We start from the raw sequence: 14,142 nt of genomic DNA, 5'->3' as shown, positions 1-14,142 counted from the left end.
TATCGGCTGCAAGAATAACTTGCTCATAACGAGTCAGCCTATTATTCGTGAGGTGCTGCGTTTTAGTCCTAGTCATCAACAATTCAACAGAATGTGGCACATGTACAGTAAGTGGATGACCCATCACAATGCTCTCACATCTCTCGATGCTGACACCTGTTGCCGCAACGGATCTGAGACATCCGGGCAACGCAGAAGCTACTGGATCTAGAGTAGCTGAGAAATAAGCAACTGGTCTACGGACACCTCCATGATTCTGGGTTAACACTGCTAATGCGCAACCTTCTCTTTCGCAGCAGAACAATGCAAATGCCTTGTTATAATCCGGCATTCCCAACGCAGGAGCGCTACATAAGGCTTCTCTCAGCCTCAGAAATGATTTCAAGCAGTCGTCGTCCCATGGTACCGGATCACTCACATCCTTTCGCGTCAGCCGCTGTAAAGGCTTCGCTTCAAAGGAAAAGTTTGGGATCCACTGGCGGCAATAGCCCACCATTCCCAAAAACATTCTAACTTCCCTCTGCGTCGAGGGAACTGGCATTCTCAGAATCGCATCAATGCGATCTGGAGACACCTTCCTTTTACCCTTCTCAATTCTGTGCCCCAAATACTGTACCTCAGGTAAACAGTATTGCAGCTTGTTTGGAGACACCTTGTGACCGTTCTCTCCCAGGAAATTCAACAACGCAATGGTATCGACCCTGCAAGCGTCTTCTGTCTCTGACGCAACAAGCAGGTCGTCAATGTATTGCACCAAAACAGAGTTTTTCGGCAACACAAGACCTTCAAGATTCTTCTTTAAGAGCTGATTAAAAATTGACGGGCTCTCCGTATACCCCTGTGGGATACGACACCACGTTAATATACGATTCTCTAGCCTAAATGCAAAAAGAAATCTACTCTCTTCATGTAGGGGAATCGAAAAGAATGCCTGACACAAGTCAATCACTGTGAACCATCCAGCTTCGCATGGGATCTGGAACAGTATCACAGATGGATTCGGTACCACTGGACAACATGGAACAACTATGTCGTTTATTTTCCGCAGGTCTTGCACTATCCTGAACTTCCCACTCGGTTTCTGCAGTCCCATAATGGGTGAATTACATGGACTACCCATGATCTCCACCAGTATTCCCTGCCTAATCATAGACTCAATCACAGGTTTGATCCCAGCAATCGTCTCAGGCGACAGTTTATACTGAGGGGTTCTCGGGAATTCCGCGTTTGGCTTAACCTGTATCTTCACTGGTTCCACTCCCCTGACTAAGCCGATCTCCTCTCCGCTTAGATCCCACACATCGGTCGCAACTGACTCCCTCAAGTCCTGTGGAAGCTCCTCCACTGTCAGAGCCGGGTACACTTCCACGCACCCCTGCTGATTTGCAACCTTAAAGGTCGCGTCGTCATCTCTGGTCTGTACCTCTACTCCCCTCGGGGTACAGTAAATTGTGCAATTGAGCTTACACAATAAATCTCTTCCCAACAGACAAACAGGACTAGAATCGCACACCACGAACTGATGTCGATCCCTAAAGTTTCCTATCCTGACGGGAATCGGTTCCGTCAAGGGGCTAACTAGTCTCTTGTTCGCCACTCCAACCACTTGTATACTTTCTCCCGAGAGGGCTACCCCCGGAACTACTGCTGATCTTATGGTTGACCTGGTAGCCCCCGTATCTACCAAGAAGGTAATAGGGCGTCCATCGAGTTCGGCTTCCACAAAGGGTCCCTTCTGATCTACCTCTAGTATGGCCCTGAGCAGGCAATCATCGTCCTGACCCAAACTTAACTGCGCCAGCAAATCTGCATCCCTCTCCTCTTCCACTTCGAACATGGGCATCTGCAAATAAGTCCGAGCTCCCTGCTGTATGTTCTGCATCCTGGGTGGCTGGGGAACCTGCACCTGCGAGACGCCTGTCCCCCCTTGCATCGTTCTCGGTACAGTCACCGTCTGTACCTGTTCCGCCCCAGGGACCTGACCCATTCCTCCCTCCATCTGCGGCTGATTATAGGGGTTCAAGGGACACTCGCGCCTCCAGTGTCCCACCTGGTGACACTGGTGACAAGCAGTCGTCTTCTTCAAGATCGCTACATCTATTCCTGTCCTAGGGTCTACGGGTCTCGGCCTTCCCTGACCCTGCATATTCTGATTCCCTGTCTGATAATTTCCCTGTCTTCGCCCCACTGGACCCCCATTCGGCGGTCCCTGAGCCGCTTGCATCTGAATGAGCAATAAGTTATCCTTCATCTTCTTGTGCTTTGACTCAATCTCATCCGTGCAGTACCTGGCGTACCGCAAGATCTCGTCTACGGGCTTATTCTGCCAACAGATCAAATGCTGCTGTATCATAAGACTGACCTCGGGCTTCAAACCCAGCACGAACTTAGACACAAACTGTCCCATGTCCTTTGTTTCCAGCTCATCTAACCCACTGTACTGCTTAAAAGCTTTCAAAAGTCTCTCATAAAATTCATGTACTGTCTCCTTGGGCTCCTGCACTGTCCTGTCTATCTTCACCCAATCGATATCTTGGGGTGAAACCTTCGACTTCAACCAGGTAATTACCTTATCGTACAGCCTCATTACCACGGGCGACGGACCATTAGTAACTATGTTCCTATCAGGCTCATAGTCCGGCCAATCAACAGCAATTTTACATGCGTTCCACAGATCTCCCGGAACTACGATATCGAATAAGGTGTTCAGATCTATCCACAACACCTTCGAAATCTTAACGAAACGCTCAACTTGCTTGTACCACTCTGCAGGCTTCTCCCTGAGCCTGGGAAAATCATTCGTAAATGATGCCAAATCCCCCCTACTCCATGGTACATGCACATATCCTCCATTCGCCACCTCTCTCAAAGGAAGGATCTTTACCTCCTGCAAATCTCCTTCAGAGCTCCCTCCTTTCGCTCCCCTAGAATTCCTTTTCCTAGCCCATTTCTCTTGCCATTTGTCGAGCATCAGCCATATTCTCATAGCTACAATCAATTCCTTGGTATGTGACCTTAGACCAACAACCCTTTTCTCTTCCAATTCCCGCTCGGTACAATGCATCCTATGGCTCCCTTGCAATGCTCTAGTCTTGGATAGATCCACCCCATATTCTCTAGCCAAACCCGCCAGTTTCTCATGTGCCACTCGTGCTTTACGAGTCACATCCTTTGCCACAAAAAGCAATTCATCGGGAGTATAGGTCAATACTCTCTCCAGAGGTAGATTCCCATATATTATTTCATCCGCCTCTGCTTTAAGTCTTACTACATCTATCATTCCTGCCTTCAAGGCTCCTTTCAACACCTGACAACTTGCTCCACGTCCCTCATCATACTCGCATTCCGATTCCTGCTCTCTCCTTTCCTCTGGTAGTTCTATGGGAGCAGAGTGGCTCGTAAAGGCAACTGGGGTTGTCCCCGCTCGGCCCATATTCCAGCTCATTTGCTTCTTTGGCGGTACCCATGATCCTAAATCTGGTCTCGACTCCATCAGAGTCCTCGGCCTCACCGGTCTCTCGTCCTCTTCGCCCCTAGATGTGTCCGACACCGCTGCTAATGGTGTACTCCACTGCACAGGGCTTGGAGGTCGGGCCGTTGCCCCTTCCAACTCACTTTCCCCACTTTCTCGCCTAGTTCTCTCTGCCTCTCGTTCAGACCTCTCTCTCGCCTCTGATTCCGGGCTGTATATAGACACAATCGGTCCAATGGTGACCGGTACCCTCAATGCATCCGGTAACCTCATCTCTCCTTCAATCCTTCGGCTGGTCCCCGACTGACCCTGTGAACTCGCCGTTTCAAACGAGACCAACCCTTCCACTCGGGTCTCGGGCTGGATCGTTACCCTTCTAGTTTCCTCTCTCTCGCTCCACCTATCATCTGCCTCATCCGGGTTATAAGGGGGTGGTCTCTCGTCTAGCAATCTTTGCAATATATCATCATCAGAATCACTATCCTCTTTCTGTGCTTTCCCATTCCTTATCCCTGTCTCCTCCATTATCGCGGGATACAGTTTCGCTTCCTCAATTGTCTGCACTCTCCATCTTTTCTCCGCTGCGTCCCATCTGGCATCCTGAAACGCCCTAATCGACTTCCTCATCCTCTCCTGACTTCTTCCCTTTTCCTTATCATGCGCTGCTCGGATCCACGCATGTAATGCTTCAAACTGTGCTGGTCTTGGCAAGGGTTTTAAGGACCCCATCACCGTCTTCAGTTGGTACAGCACCGCTAATCTAAATGAGCCGTACCTCGGGAAAGCTAATTCCCCTTCACCTTGTGTAACCTTGTGCCAATTCTCGATCCAAACGATAGTATGTAACCCCACATTCTGTGCCATGTAATGTGCCGGTGTATCCTCGGGAGGAGCTTCTTCTCCCCCGCGGACAACCACATGCCTATCACCTCTACACAACTCTCGCAAAGCCCTAAGACACTTCATGATGAGCAAATTCGATCTCGCGCTCTATTTACTTCTTGTTCTCGAATCCTCCAATAACAGCGCGACTCACACCAACCGGCCTATCACAGCGCGACACTCTCTGACGTCACCTTCCTTCGTTCGCAGCAGTTCCCTTCCCCAAACTCGTTTCACGCTTACTCACGTCCCATTCGTACACTGAAATAACCAATTAAGTTATCTCTCTGGCTGTCCGTCCACAGCCTCTGACTGTCCGTCCACAGTCTCTCGACCTTGTTGACCTCGATTGGCGCCCGTCTGCCCCCGTCCGGCCAGACAAAAACGCCTCTGATAGGTTACTAACACTCCGATCTGCTCACCACAACCCACGACCAGCGTTAAGTTGCCATACACACACGCATTCGCTCCCCCTATCTCGGTCCAGGTGATCGATGGTACCTCACGATCTCCTTTGGGTGGTCAACAAAATCTATCTCAGGTGTCTTCTACACCACAATTCCCGGGCTGCGCGCGCTCACAGCCTGATCTCACAATCACACGACATACACAACAACTCCGCAAGACATCATACAACAAATCAACACCGCAATCTACAACCACTCATTATGTTCATACTCACTCCTGGAACTGCTGCTTTCTGTCGCGCTGCTACTCGCCGTCGATGCTCATCTGCCGCCGTCTGCTGCTCGCCATCTGATGATTCAGCATCACTTATCGTCTCTTGGGCCTCAAGGGTCACTTATCCTTATCTAATCTTCCCTCGCTATCAGTAAGGAACCATCCTCGTTTGCTACCAACTGCTCCGGCCTATTTTAGTATCTCGCAATTATCTACTGGAACCCACTCTGGTCAGATGGAACTTTTTACTTGCCTAATAGCATGGAGGGAAAATCACTGTTATCACAATTACTGTCCGCAATTTGCCATAATCAAGGACTCGAGACTTAATCTCTTGGCTCTCGGGTTTTTATTATCAGCATGAAGATTTGCAGATACAAAGTCCTCAATACGAGGCACAACAAGTACATAGGCACTAACACAAATGCTACTCTACGAAGAATCCGCATACGGCTAAAAATAACTAAGAGTACAATCTCTAAAAGCATGAGGTAGAACACCACCAAGCAAATGTCGATACTAGGGACACTGAACCATACCATCTCTGTCCCTACTCTGCACTAGATGACATCCCTACTTAGCAATCCCTTGAGACCCTCATTGAATAAAAGGTGTCAGAGTGAAACTTCCTAAGAAGTCTTCACTTCGAGAGCTTGGTCTAAGTTGCCCCCTCTACCCTTCGCCTAGCCGTCCTCTGCTTTGGGCTGCCCCGCTCTGCTCTGCCTCCACCCTCGGGGCGCTGTCCCTAATACAGTACCCCAAGTCTCCGAACACGCCCTTTGCGCCTCCTCTCCTTCCGGGGTCGTCTTTCAGTACTTTTCCACAGAGCGCTGTCCAGTTCCATCGTCCATCGCTTGGCCTTGAGTCCCAGACGCCATCCGCACTAGGAGTTACGATTGGCACATTCCAATACACTCCCATGTCTGGCTTTCTCTACATAATTCAAATTACGAACAAAGAGCTTCTCTACTAACGAGCAACTGTCCTTGCACCTGGGGTGAGATCATGCAAAGCAGACATTCTTCACATCTTTTAAGTTGCAATTTACTACAGCCTAAAACCTCTACTGGAATAAATCCCTTTTGGCCTATTGCCCTTGGCTAACATAAGAAAATACCAGGCCTTTCGCCTCAACGATATATGCGAATTCTGGCCACTACTTCGGTTACACAAGCAGGTTTCAATCACAGTATTGACATTTACGTCTTTCTTTCATGTGTGGTCAAGCTAAACAAACTACAGACACGAAGTCTGGGGTACACATTTCTAACACCACATTGCATTTCCCGTAGCTAAACACTATACATTTCTCTAATACGTTTACCATGTGCTTGTACATAGCTAGCACTTCTACTTAAAATCGATATAGGTTATACAGTTGTAATACATTGCACACGAAATCCCTGAGTACACATTTGGTTATATACGGGTGCCGACTAACAGTGAATATGACGCACCCCTACAATTCTCAAACTTTTAAACGCTACATCAGTTTGTTGGAGGGAAACATTTTAGTTTGGTTGCTTATCAATGAGTATTTGGTCTTTGAAATGTTTCTATTTTAGATATGAGGCTTTGCCACGTATAAATAGGTGGTGGTTATATATAATAGAGTTGTATATTTATTGGATGGTAACCTTGTATGTGTCACTTACATATTTTTGAAGGCAGAAGGTGGTGTGCTAGTTTGATGAATAAAGTCACCTTTGAATGCAATACATTTCATGTCACAAGAAAGTTAATTGTGATATTAGAGGCCATAAGTCAGTTAATTATTGTCTTTAAACTCCTCCTGCAGCAGCTTCAAGGGATTGTTTCCCTATACAGGAGAATGTTGACAGTAATGCACTTTACTACAGTCTAAAGTAGTTTATGCACTTTTATTGAAGCAGTAGTGACGGGAGTAAATGGACTGGAATTAAGTACCTTCAACCTAGAAAACTGATTATAACTTGATTTGGAGAATCTGTTCCTCTGATATGAATTAGATTTTTTTTTCAAATGTCTACTATGAGACCTTTTTATGGAAAACTGTTTAAATTTGATGTTTTTGGGTATTGCAACAGTTTTAATTACCTATGCAAATAAAAATTACTTATTTACACATCAATAAATAGCAGCAATATTAGTCCTATACAGGAGTGCGTTCTGTTTTTAGTGTGACATTTTTAATTCTGTCTGGGTCTTATTTTTAAGAGTGGCACATTGTATTCTACATTTGGTGTCAAGTATGGTACCAGAGGTTGGACAGGACTCTGAGGGGTGGGCCACAGTGTTGCAACACAGAACCCCTGTGCTTCAGAATAAAACGTCATCCATATGGCCTGTGCTACTATAACAATTAGAGTCGCTCCTTGGTATGAAAAGGTCCTAGCACAATTTATTTTTAAAAATATATTATTTCTTAACCTAACTAGATAAATAGAAAAAGGTAGAAGTAAAGATGGTGAAATAAACTTAACACAAAAGGGGACAAGGGGCTAATTGTAGATACACCAAAGTGAAGTGCAAAAAGGGTGATGGAGAATATTATCTGACTCAGAAAAACAACTGCACTGCAAAGAAAGGTAGCAAGTGAACCAGGCAAGATTAAAGCCACTAAATCCAATGAGAACAGTGACAAACTACAGTAGAAAAACAAAGCAAGAAGGATTAGCAAAGTTAGAAGAGTTGCATTTCTGTTTTTTTGTACCATGGTTTATTACTGAGGGAAAAGCAGTTTTGCGACAATTAGAAGACGGAAGACTAGACTGAAGGGATAAACGTGTGCCCCAAAAAATAGGTGGGGAATTTAGAATGAACAAGATGGTTGAGAGACATAAGTAGAAATTGGTGTATGGTCACAGGTGTGTGAGGGCATCACGATCTGAAATTCAGATCTCCCTGCGAGTTAGTATCCAGCCAGGTAACACTCACCAGTGCATCGGCTTGATAGAGGAACACTTCCTGTGATATACTTTAAACTAGTATCTGGACGAGCATAGAAGTAGGACCTCTTTAAATAACATGCTTATCCGTACCCTTTTTGATTTAAGGTCAAAGGTAATGATTCACTATTGAGAGCGTTTTAGGAGTAGTGAAAGAGGTACCTTTTCTGGCAGCCCTTCTCTGCTGCTTTGAGATCTTCTTACTTGCCACTCAAACTAAATACTTCCTTGTACTTGAGGGCTCTTTTGATCAACGTGCTGCAAAATTCACAATCCTTTGAGGAATGTGAGGGGGAGAGACAGCCCACTAACAAGTTGTGGGAATTGTTTTCCTCCCACAGGAGGGACACTTCACAAATAGTGGAGGTATTTTGGAAACATTACTGAAACATTTCTTTAAGCTTGGAAAAAAATAGAGGAATTAGTGGCCAAAGACAAAACATTAAACAATGTCAAATATAATTGAAATATTTGGAAAATTCCACTCAGAAAATGGTAACAACCCAGCCCAGATTATGTTCTGAGATCTTTCTCCACAAGCCATAAAATATACTTGAGCTTCTGTGGGAACTTCCGGTACAGGGCAGGCTGGGATCTTCGAGGCCGCCGGCTCCTCAAAGTGACAGAGCATCATTTTCATAGTTGACGTTACATGCTGCCTGTCAGGCTTTTCTTCCTGACTTTTCCCTAGTTTTGACTGGTTCTACCACTTTTCCAGTATTAGGGTCCTATGATGCAAAGTTTCTTTATGTACAAAGAGTGTTCATCTGCAATGCAAATGACAGAACATGCCTCTTGAATATCTACAAACTTAAAAAACAAAAGTGTCAGTACTTAAGTTCCAATCTTCGTTACAGAACGGGTCCACAAATAGTGTGAATCTGGGCAAATCAATTAATCTCACAGTGCTATAAAACGTGAAAACCAGAAACATAATAGGCTTCAACTATCTAAATATCAGTACCTATATAGAAAACATGACTTCTTTACTTTGTTTCATATTTTATGTCTTTTGTCGCAATCAGCGGCCAATACATTAAGTAACAGTGAAATTGGTGCTTAATGGACAGGTTTCCCTTTTTAAAATGACCAGCATTGTTCATTCATTCACTGCGTCTGTCAATAAAATACTTACTTATGCAGCGCAGGGAAACCACATTATTGGAGGGGCACGAGTTACTGTAAAACAAATTTTAAAGAAATTAAAGTTCAATAAGTCTCAAAAAGAATATTTAAATTAATATATCTAAAAATGTATTTTCTTTAGTTATTATTCTGATAGATATTTCCCCCAAGGGTCAGGTGGCTCATTATCTGTCTGTCCGTCTGTCCATCAAACCACCCAAGCCCTATATCTTTTATTTCATAGATCTTGTAATATGGGTTAAAACAGTTGGGCCAGTTTACTCATATTCAGGGAACTTTGGAACCATAAGGAACATAAGTAATCCATTAGGGATACAAACCTGTGATCCCTTTGGTTACGCTCACATGTCTTCAGCAGAGGGAATATACTAACATAGCTCTAATTTAGCTACCAGCTACTAGTCTAATTGATACACAAATTATACTATCTGTGGCAAGGAACCCTTCCAATACGGCTACACGGTTCCACAACTGTCTACTTCAAGTCGGGCATTGGATGGCTTCTAATTGTTTAAAGCTTAATTCCAATAAAACTGAGGTCATTCTTTTTGGGAACACTCTGTCTTTCTAGTCGCCTTCCTACTGGCCCCAGGAGTTCGGTTCTCTCCCTACTCAGTAAGTAAGGTTAAGAATTTGGGAGTAACCTTCGAATCCAAGCTCACTTTCAGGGTTCATGCAACACTATTACCTCACCCTCGTTTTACACTTTAAAACTTCTCAGAAAAGTTCTTCCATTCATCCCTCACAATCTTCAAAAACTGGTCCCCACAGCCCTGGTGGTGTCCATGGCTGACTATTGTGCTGGTCTTTTTGTTAATATCAGGAAAAAATGTCTCACTAAATTTTAGATCATGCAAAATGCTGCAGCTCGCTTCTTGTTGGGTATGCCCAAGCACAGTCTGCCCCTTTTGCTCTCAGACAACTTCACTGGCTTCCAGTGAAGAAACTCATTGACTTTAAGGCTCTTTGCAATGCTTTCAAGGCTGTACACAGTGCAGGTCCGATCATTTTTAAACGTAATTTTCAATAGTACTTTCCTACTCGGACGCGGAGGTCTACCTCAGCTCACAACCTTGTCCCCAAATTTAAAAAAGCTGGATGAGGTGGCAGAGGTTTTCTGATGGGAACCACCAGACTCTGAAACTTTCTCCAGCTAGAACTAAAAAAGGAAACCCAATTGCTGGCTTTTAGAAAAGTATTACAAACTTGGCTTTTTAATCTCTGATCTCTTGGGTTAGCTTCTGCGGTTCTCTCCTTGAATCAGTGCCTGGACACCCTTGGGTATTAGTTGCGCTATATAAATATATTTTTCATTATATTTCTTGAGGAGATCCCATCTTCATGGGGAAGGAAATAATCTTGCCAATATTAAAAAAGGCCACAGGGATTTTGTGGGAAATTATCGACCCGTTTCACAGCTCAATGGGATGGGGAAAACTTTTGGGAATCTGTTACTATCTCACTTGGACCATTGTCTGGAAGAAAAAGACTTAATCTCTCCATTTCAAGCAGGCTTCAGGAGAAGCCAGAGTACAGTGGATCAAGTTATCAGATTGAACCTTATCTGCTCTAAATACATATCCCTCAAAAAGTCACCACTATATTTGATATTCATCGATTTCCAAACCGCCTTCAATATCATTGATCGTCCACACTATGGTAAATCTTAGAGGAGCTGGGAATCCTGGAAAAGCTATTAAAGCTATTAATCTCACTACATTCTGGTAACACTACTCAGGTGAATTATAGCACCAAAGGTGAGTATATAGCAGAAATTTCAATACAGCGAGGCATCAAGCAAGGCTGCGTACTAGCGCCAACTCTCTTCAACTGCTACATAAACGGCATTATGAAATCAGCCTTGATATGCCCAAAATGAGCAAGGAATCTATTCCAATACTACTCTTAACAGATGACGCAGTGCTAATGGCCAGAATAGGGCTATCAGTGCACCGCTTACTGGCAGGTTTCGAGTCATTCTGTGCTGCAAGAAGCATAACTATCAATACTGGGAAAACTAAGAACATGACTCCAAACCAAAAAAACATTTGCGAGCGAGCTTCAGAGTCTATAACAAGCCTTTGGATCATGTATGCACCTTTGACTTTGTGGGAATCCGCCTGGATGGCAATTTCTTGTGGGGCCTGCAGTTATCCAAGAGTAACATCACTCTGGCCCATCAAGCTTGAGCGGTGCAGAGATTCACCAAATCATGTGGAAAACATTCAGTGGAATCAGCTATACTGGTGTACAAATGAAAGCGATGGCGGGAAGCACTTATGGCTCTGAGATCTGGGGGTATAGAAAAATGCCATCTACTTAAAGCTCTGACAGCAACTTTCTAAGACAGCAATTGCACTTGGGCCATGAAACGCGGATAGACATTCTGAGAGCAGAGCTTAGGCTACAATAAAGTATTGGATACACATTTGGTTCAATGGGGAGCTTGCTTCTTACAGATCCAAAACTATCACACAATACTATGGTTTGCCCATATATCAAATGTCCTTCTTGATATTGGCTTAAAAGACCTCTAGCTCTATCAGGTTCTGTTCTGTGCCCAAGGCCCCGATATCCTAGCCAATCTCCTGATGCCCTACATACCCAACCGCCAGTTGCGCTGCTCTGGCCAACACTTGGCGTGCGTTCCTCGTGTCAGGAAAGCCCAGGCTGTAGAGCGCTCCTTTCGTGCCCTTGCTCCCAGATTCTGGAACGCCCTCCCTGCCAACATCAGCAATATCCAAGATCATGTGTCCTTCCGGAAGGCTATAAAAACCTTTCCGAATTAACTTCCTCACCTCGTTCTGCAGTCCCCTGTTTCCCTGTCTGCCTTGGGATTAGCGCTGGGACGCCCCATTGCTGGGGCAGCCATGCCAATAACATAACATCACATTACAAACGCCAGCCTTGATCTAGGTAAGTAGGCATACTGGGAACATATTAATCTAGTGAAGATACATCGAGCAGGTCCCCTGCTAAAACACTACATGTCATTCACACAAGACTGCGGCTTCCAAACTTTCCTAGATAAAATCTTCCCAGCAGAAAAGAGATCTCTGTATCTACGATTCTGGCTGGCCACATTGCTAGTGGCATTTGTAACTAAGAAATGGTAAAAATACCCTGACGAGGGAACAGACCTGTGCCTGTATTACTTGGGAGGTCTCCTGATGTGCTACCATACACTAAATATGCAAAAACATTACCTACATCCACTCTTTATCAACTACATTAGTAAGTGAAACGAAGCAGAGATTGGACGATAAAAATGTATTTTTGACTGCTTCATCGTATATCTACACAGCCTGGAAATCAAGATTCTGGGCCCATGAAAACAGCGTTCACTGAAAGATAACATGTGTACATAAAGGCACTGATGTACTTGCTATCTGAATGATTCCTAAGATATCTAATAGTCCGAAACCAGCATTTTCTAATATACTGACAAAACGCAACAGACACTGGGGAAACATTGGGTAAGCACAAACACATTTGCACTTTTACTGTGACTTTTAAAGGTGCCATCTCTGTGAATGCACATTCTCCTGTTGTCTTTAAATGCTAAGATAGGTGGAGCATTTGTGTGGCAGTCACTAGGGGGCCTAATTCTTGAGGGCAGGGTGAATGCATATGTGCAATATCCACTCTATCATTATGGCTTCTGAAACTGCTCTCAAGTACTAAATAGCTTCGAACTAAGCACATTTTCTTCTACACTGATATCGTAATAACCCATCAGCAAATTCAACAGCTTATAAAAACCATTCTTCACCCGTACTACGCACTTAGTGCACCAAAGGCCAGTATATAGGTTTGCTTATGTTCAGTTGAAGATTCTTGATAGGAACATTTATGAAATCACAATCTCGTCATATGGTCATTCACAATCATTACTTCTAAAATTATTGAACTCAATAGAATGTTTGTATTTTTATTTTATGTGATCTTAAGAGCTATTTGTATATTTAATTTAGAATTATTGTTGGTACAAATGGCGTTTCTGGTTGGCAGAGGTATGCACCCTGTCTCAGCAGGAACCACTTGTTTAGTCAGGGTAAGCTAGATACACACTAAAAGATAACCTGTGCTCACCCTCTGGTAGCTTGGCACAGAGTAGGCAGGCTTATCTAAAGAGGCAATGTGTAAAGTATTTGTGTAAAACACACACACAGTAACACAATGACAACCCCACAAAGAGACTCCACACAATTTTAGAAAATATAGAGAATATTTATCTGAGTGCAACAAGACCAAAATGCCAAAAGTCCAATAGGTAGAACAGGAGTTATGAATTTTTAAAGAATAAATGAAAAGTAGAGCTTAGAAGTGAATAGCGCTAAAAGGTTACCTGAGGTCATGCTAGACCGGGGTAGATCCAAAGTTCAGACTGACCGCGCTGGAGGGAAGGCTAGCTACAGGACCCAGACAAGTCCTCAAGTCCTGCTAACAAAGTACCTTGGATGGAGAAGAGCGTTGACGCTAAAGACTCGATGAGTCATGGACGTGCGGCCTCGTCATTGATCCATGAATGCAGGCAAGCATCGGTGCTGATCAACGCCATGGATGGAAGCTTCGGTGTCGCTCCCCTTTGCAATGCATGCACTGCATCGATGTCAAGTCATGCTGTCTGTATCGAGCCACACCGGCTGTAGAATCGATATTGTTGAGTGCCTGCTTCTTCGGCGATAAAGGTGATGCGTCGATTTTGATCGACACCAAGTCACCGCTGTGTCAATGTCTATGTAGGAAATGGTGCAAGAACCCACTCCTGAGGGAAAGGACTGGAGGGGGCACCTGAGGCAAAGGTATGACTCACAGATGGCAGATTCCAGAAACACCAGCAGAATTGTAGCAAGTCTTTAATGACACTGAGGCTTCAGAAAACAGTCAGCAAGTCCTTGGAGTCACTCTGGGTTCAAGTGAAATGGGTGCAGTCCTTGTCCTCAGAAGGACAGAGATCAGCCAAGGCAGGTTAGCACAGCAGTGAAGTAGTTCCCTATAACTGTCAGTCAAGCAGAGTGGCAATCCTTGTAG

The 14,142-nt window shown here is 44.5% G+C and overlaps 1 protein-coding gene across 2 annotated transcripts in view; it reads right to left on the bottom strand.

Annotated features, from left to right (window-relative positions):
* TMPRSS2 (transmembrane serine protease 2) overlaps positions 1-14,142 on the bottom strand; it is a 418,330-nt gene that overhangs the window by 68,812 nt on the left and 335,376 nt on the right. For both annotated transcript variants that reach the window (XM_085621226.1, XM_085621227.1), the window contains one exon: positions 9,098-9,141. In XM_085621226.1, the coding sequence (XP_085477352.1) occupies positions 9,098-9,141 (44 nt within the window). The remainder of the gene's footprint in view (positions 1-9,097; positions 9,142-14,142) is intronic.

Source organism: Triturus cristatus, chromosome 8 (genome assembly GCF_964204655.1).
Source record: "Triturus cristatus chromosome 8, aTriCri1.1, whole genome shotgun sequence".
NCBI lineage: Eukaryota > Metazoa > Chordata > Amphibia > Caudata > Salamandridae > Triturus > Triturus cristatus.
Note: the sequence above shows the minus strand (reverse complement) of the source record. Positions and strands in the feature narration are given on the sequence as shown.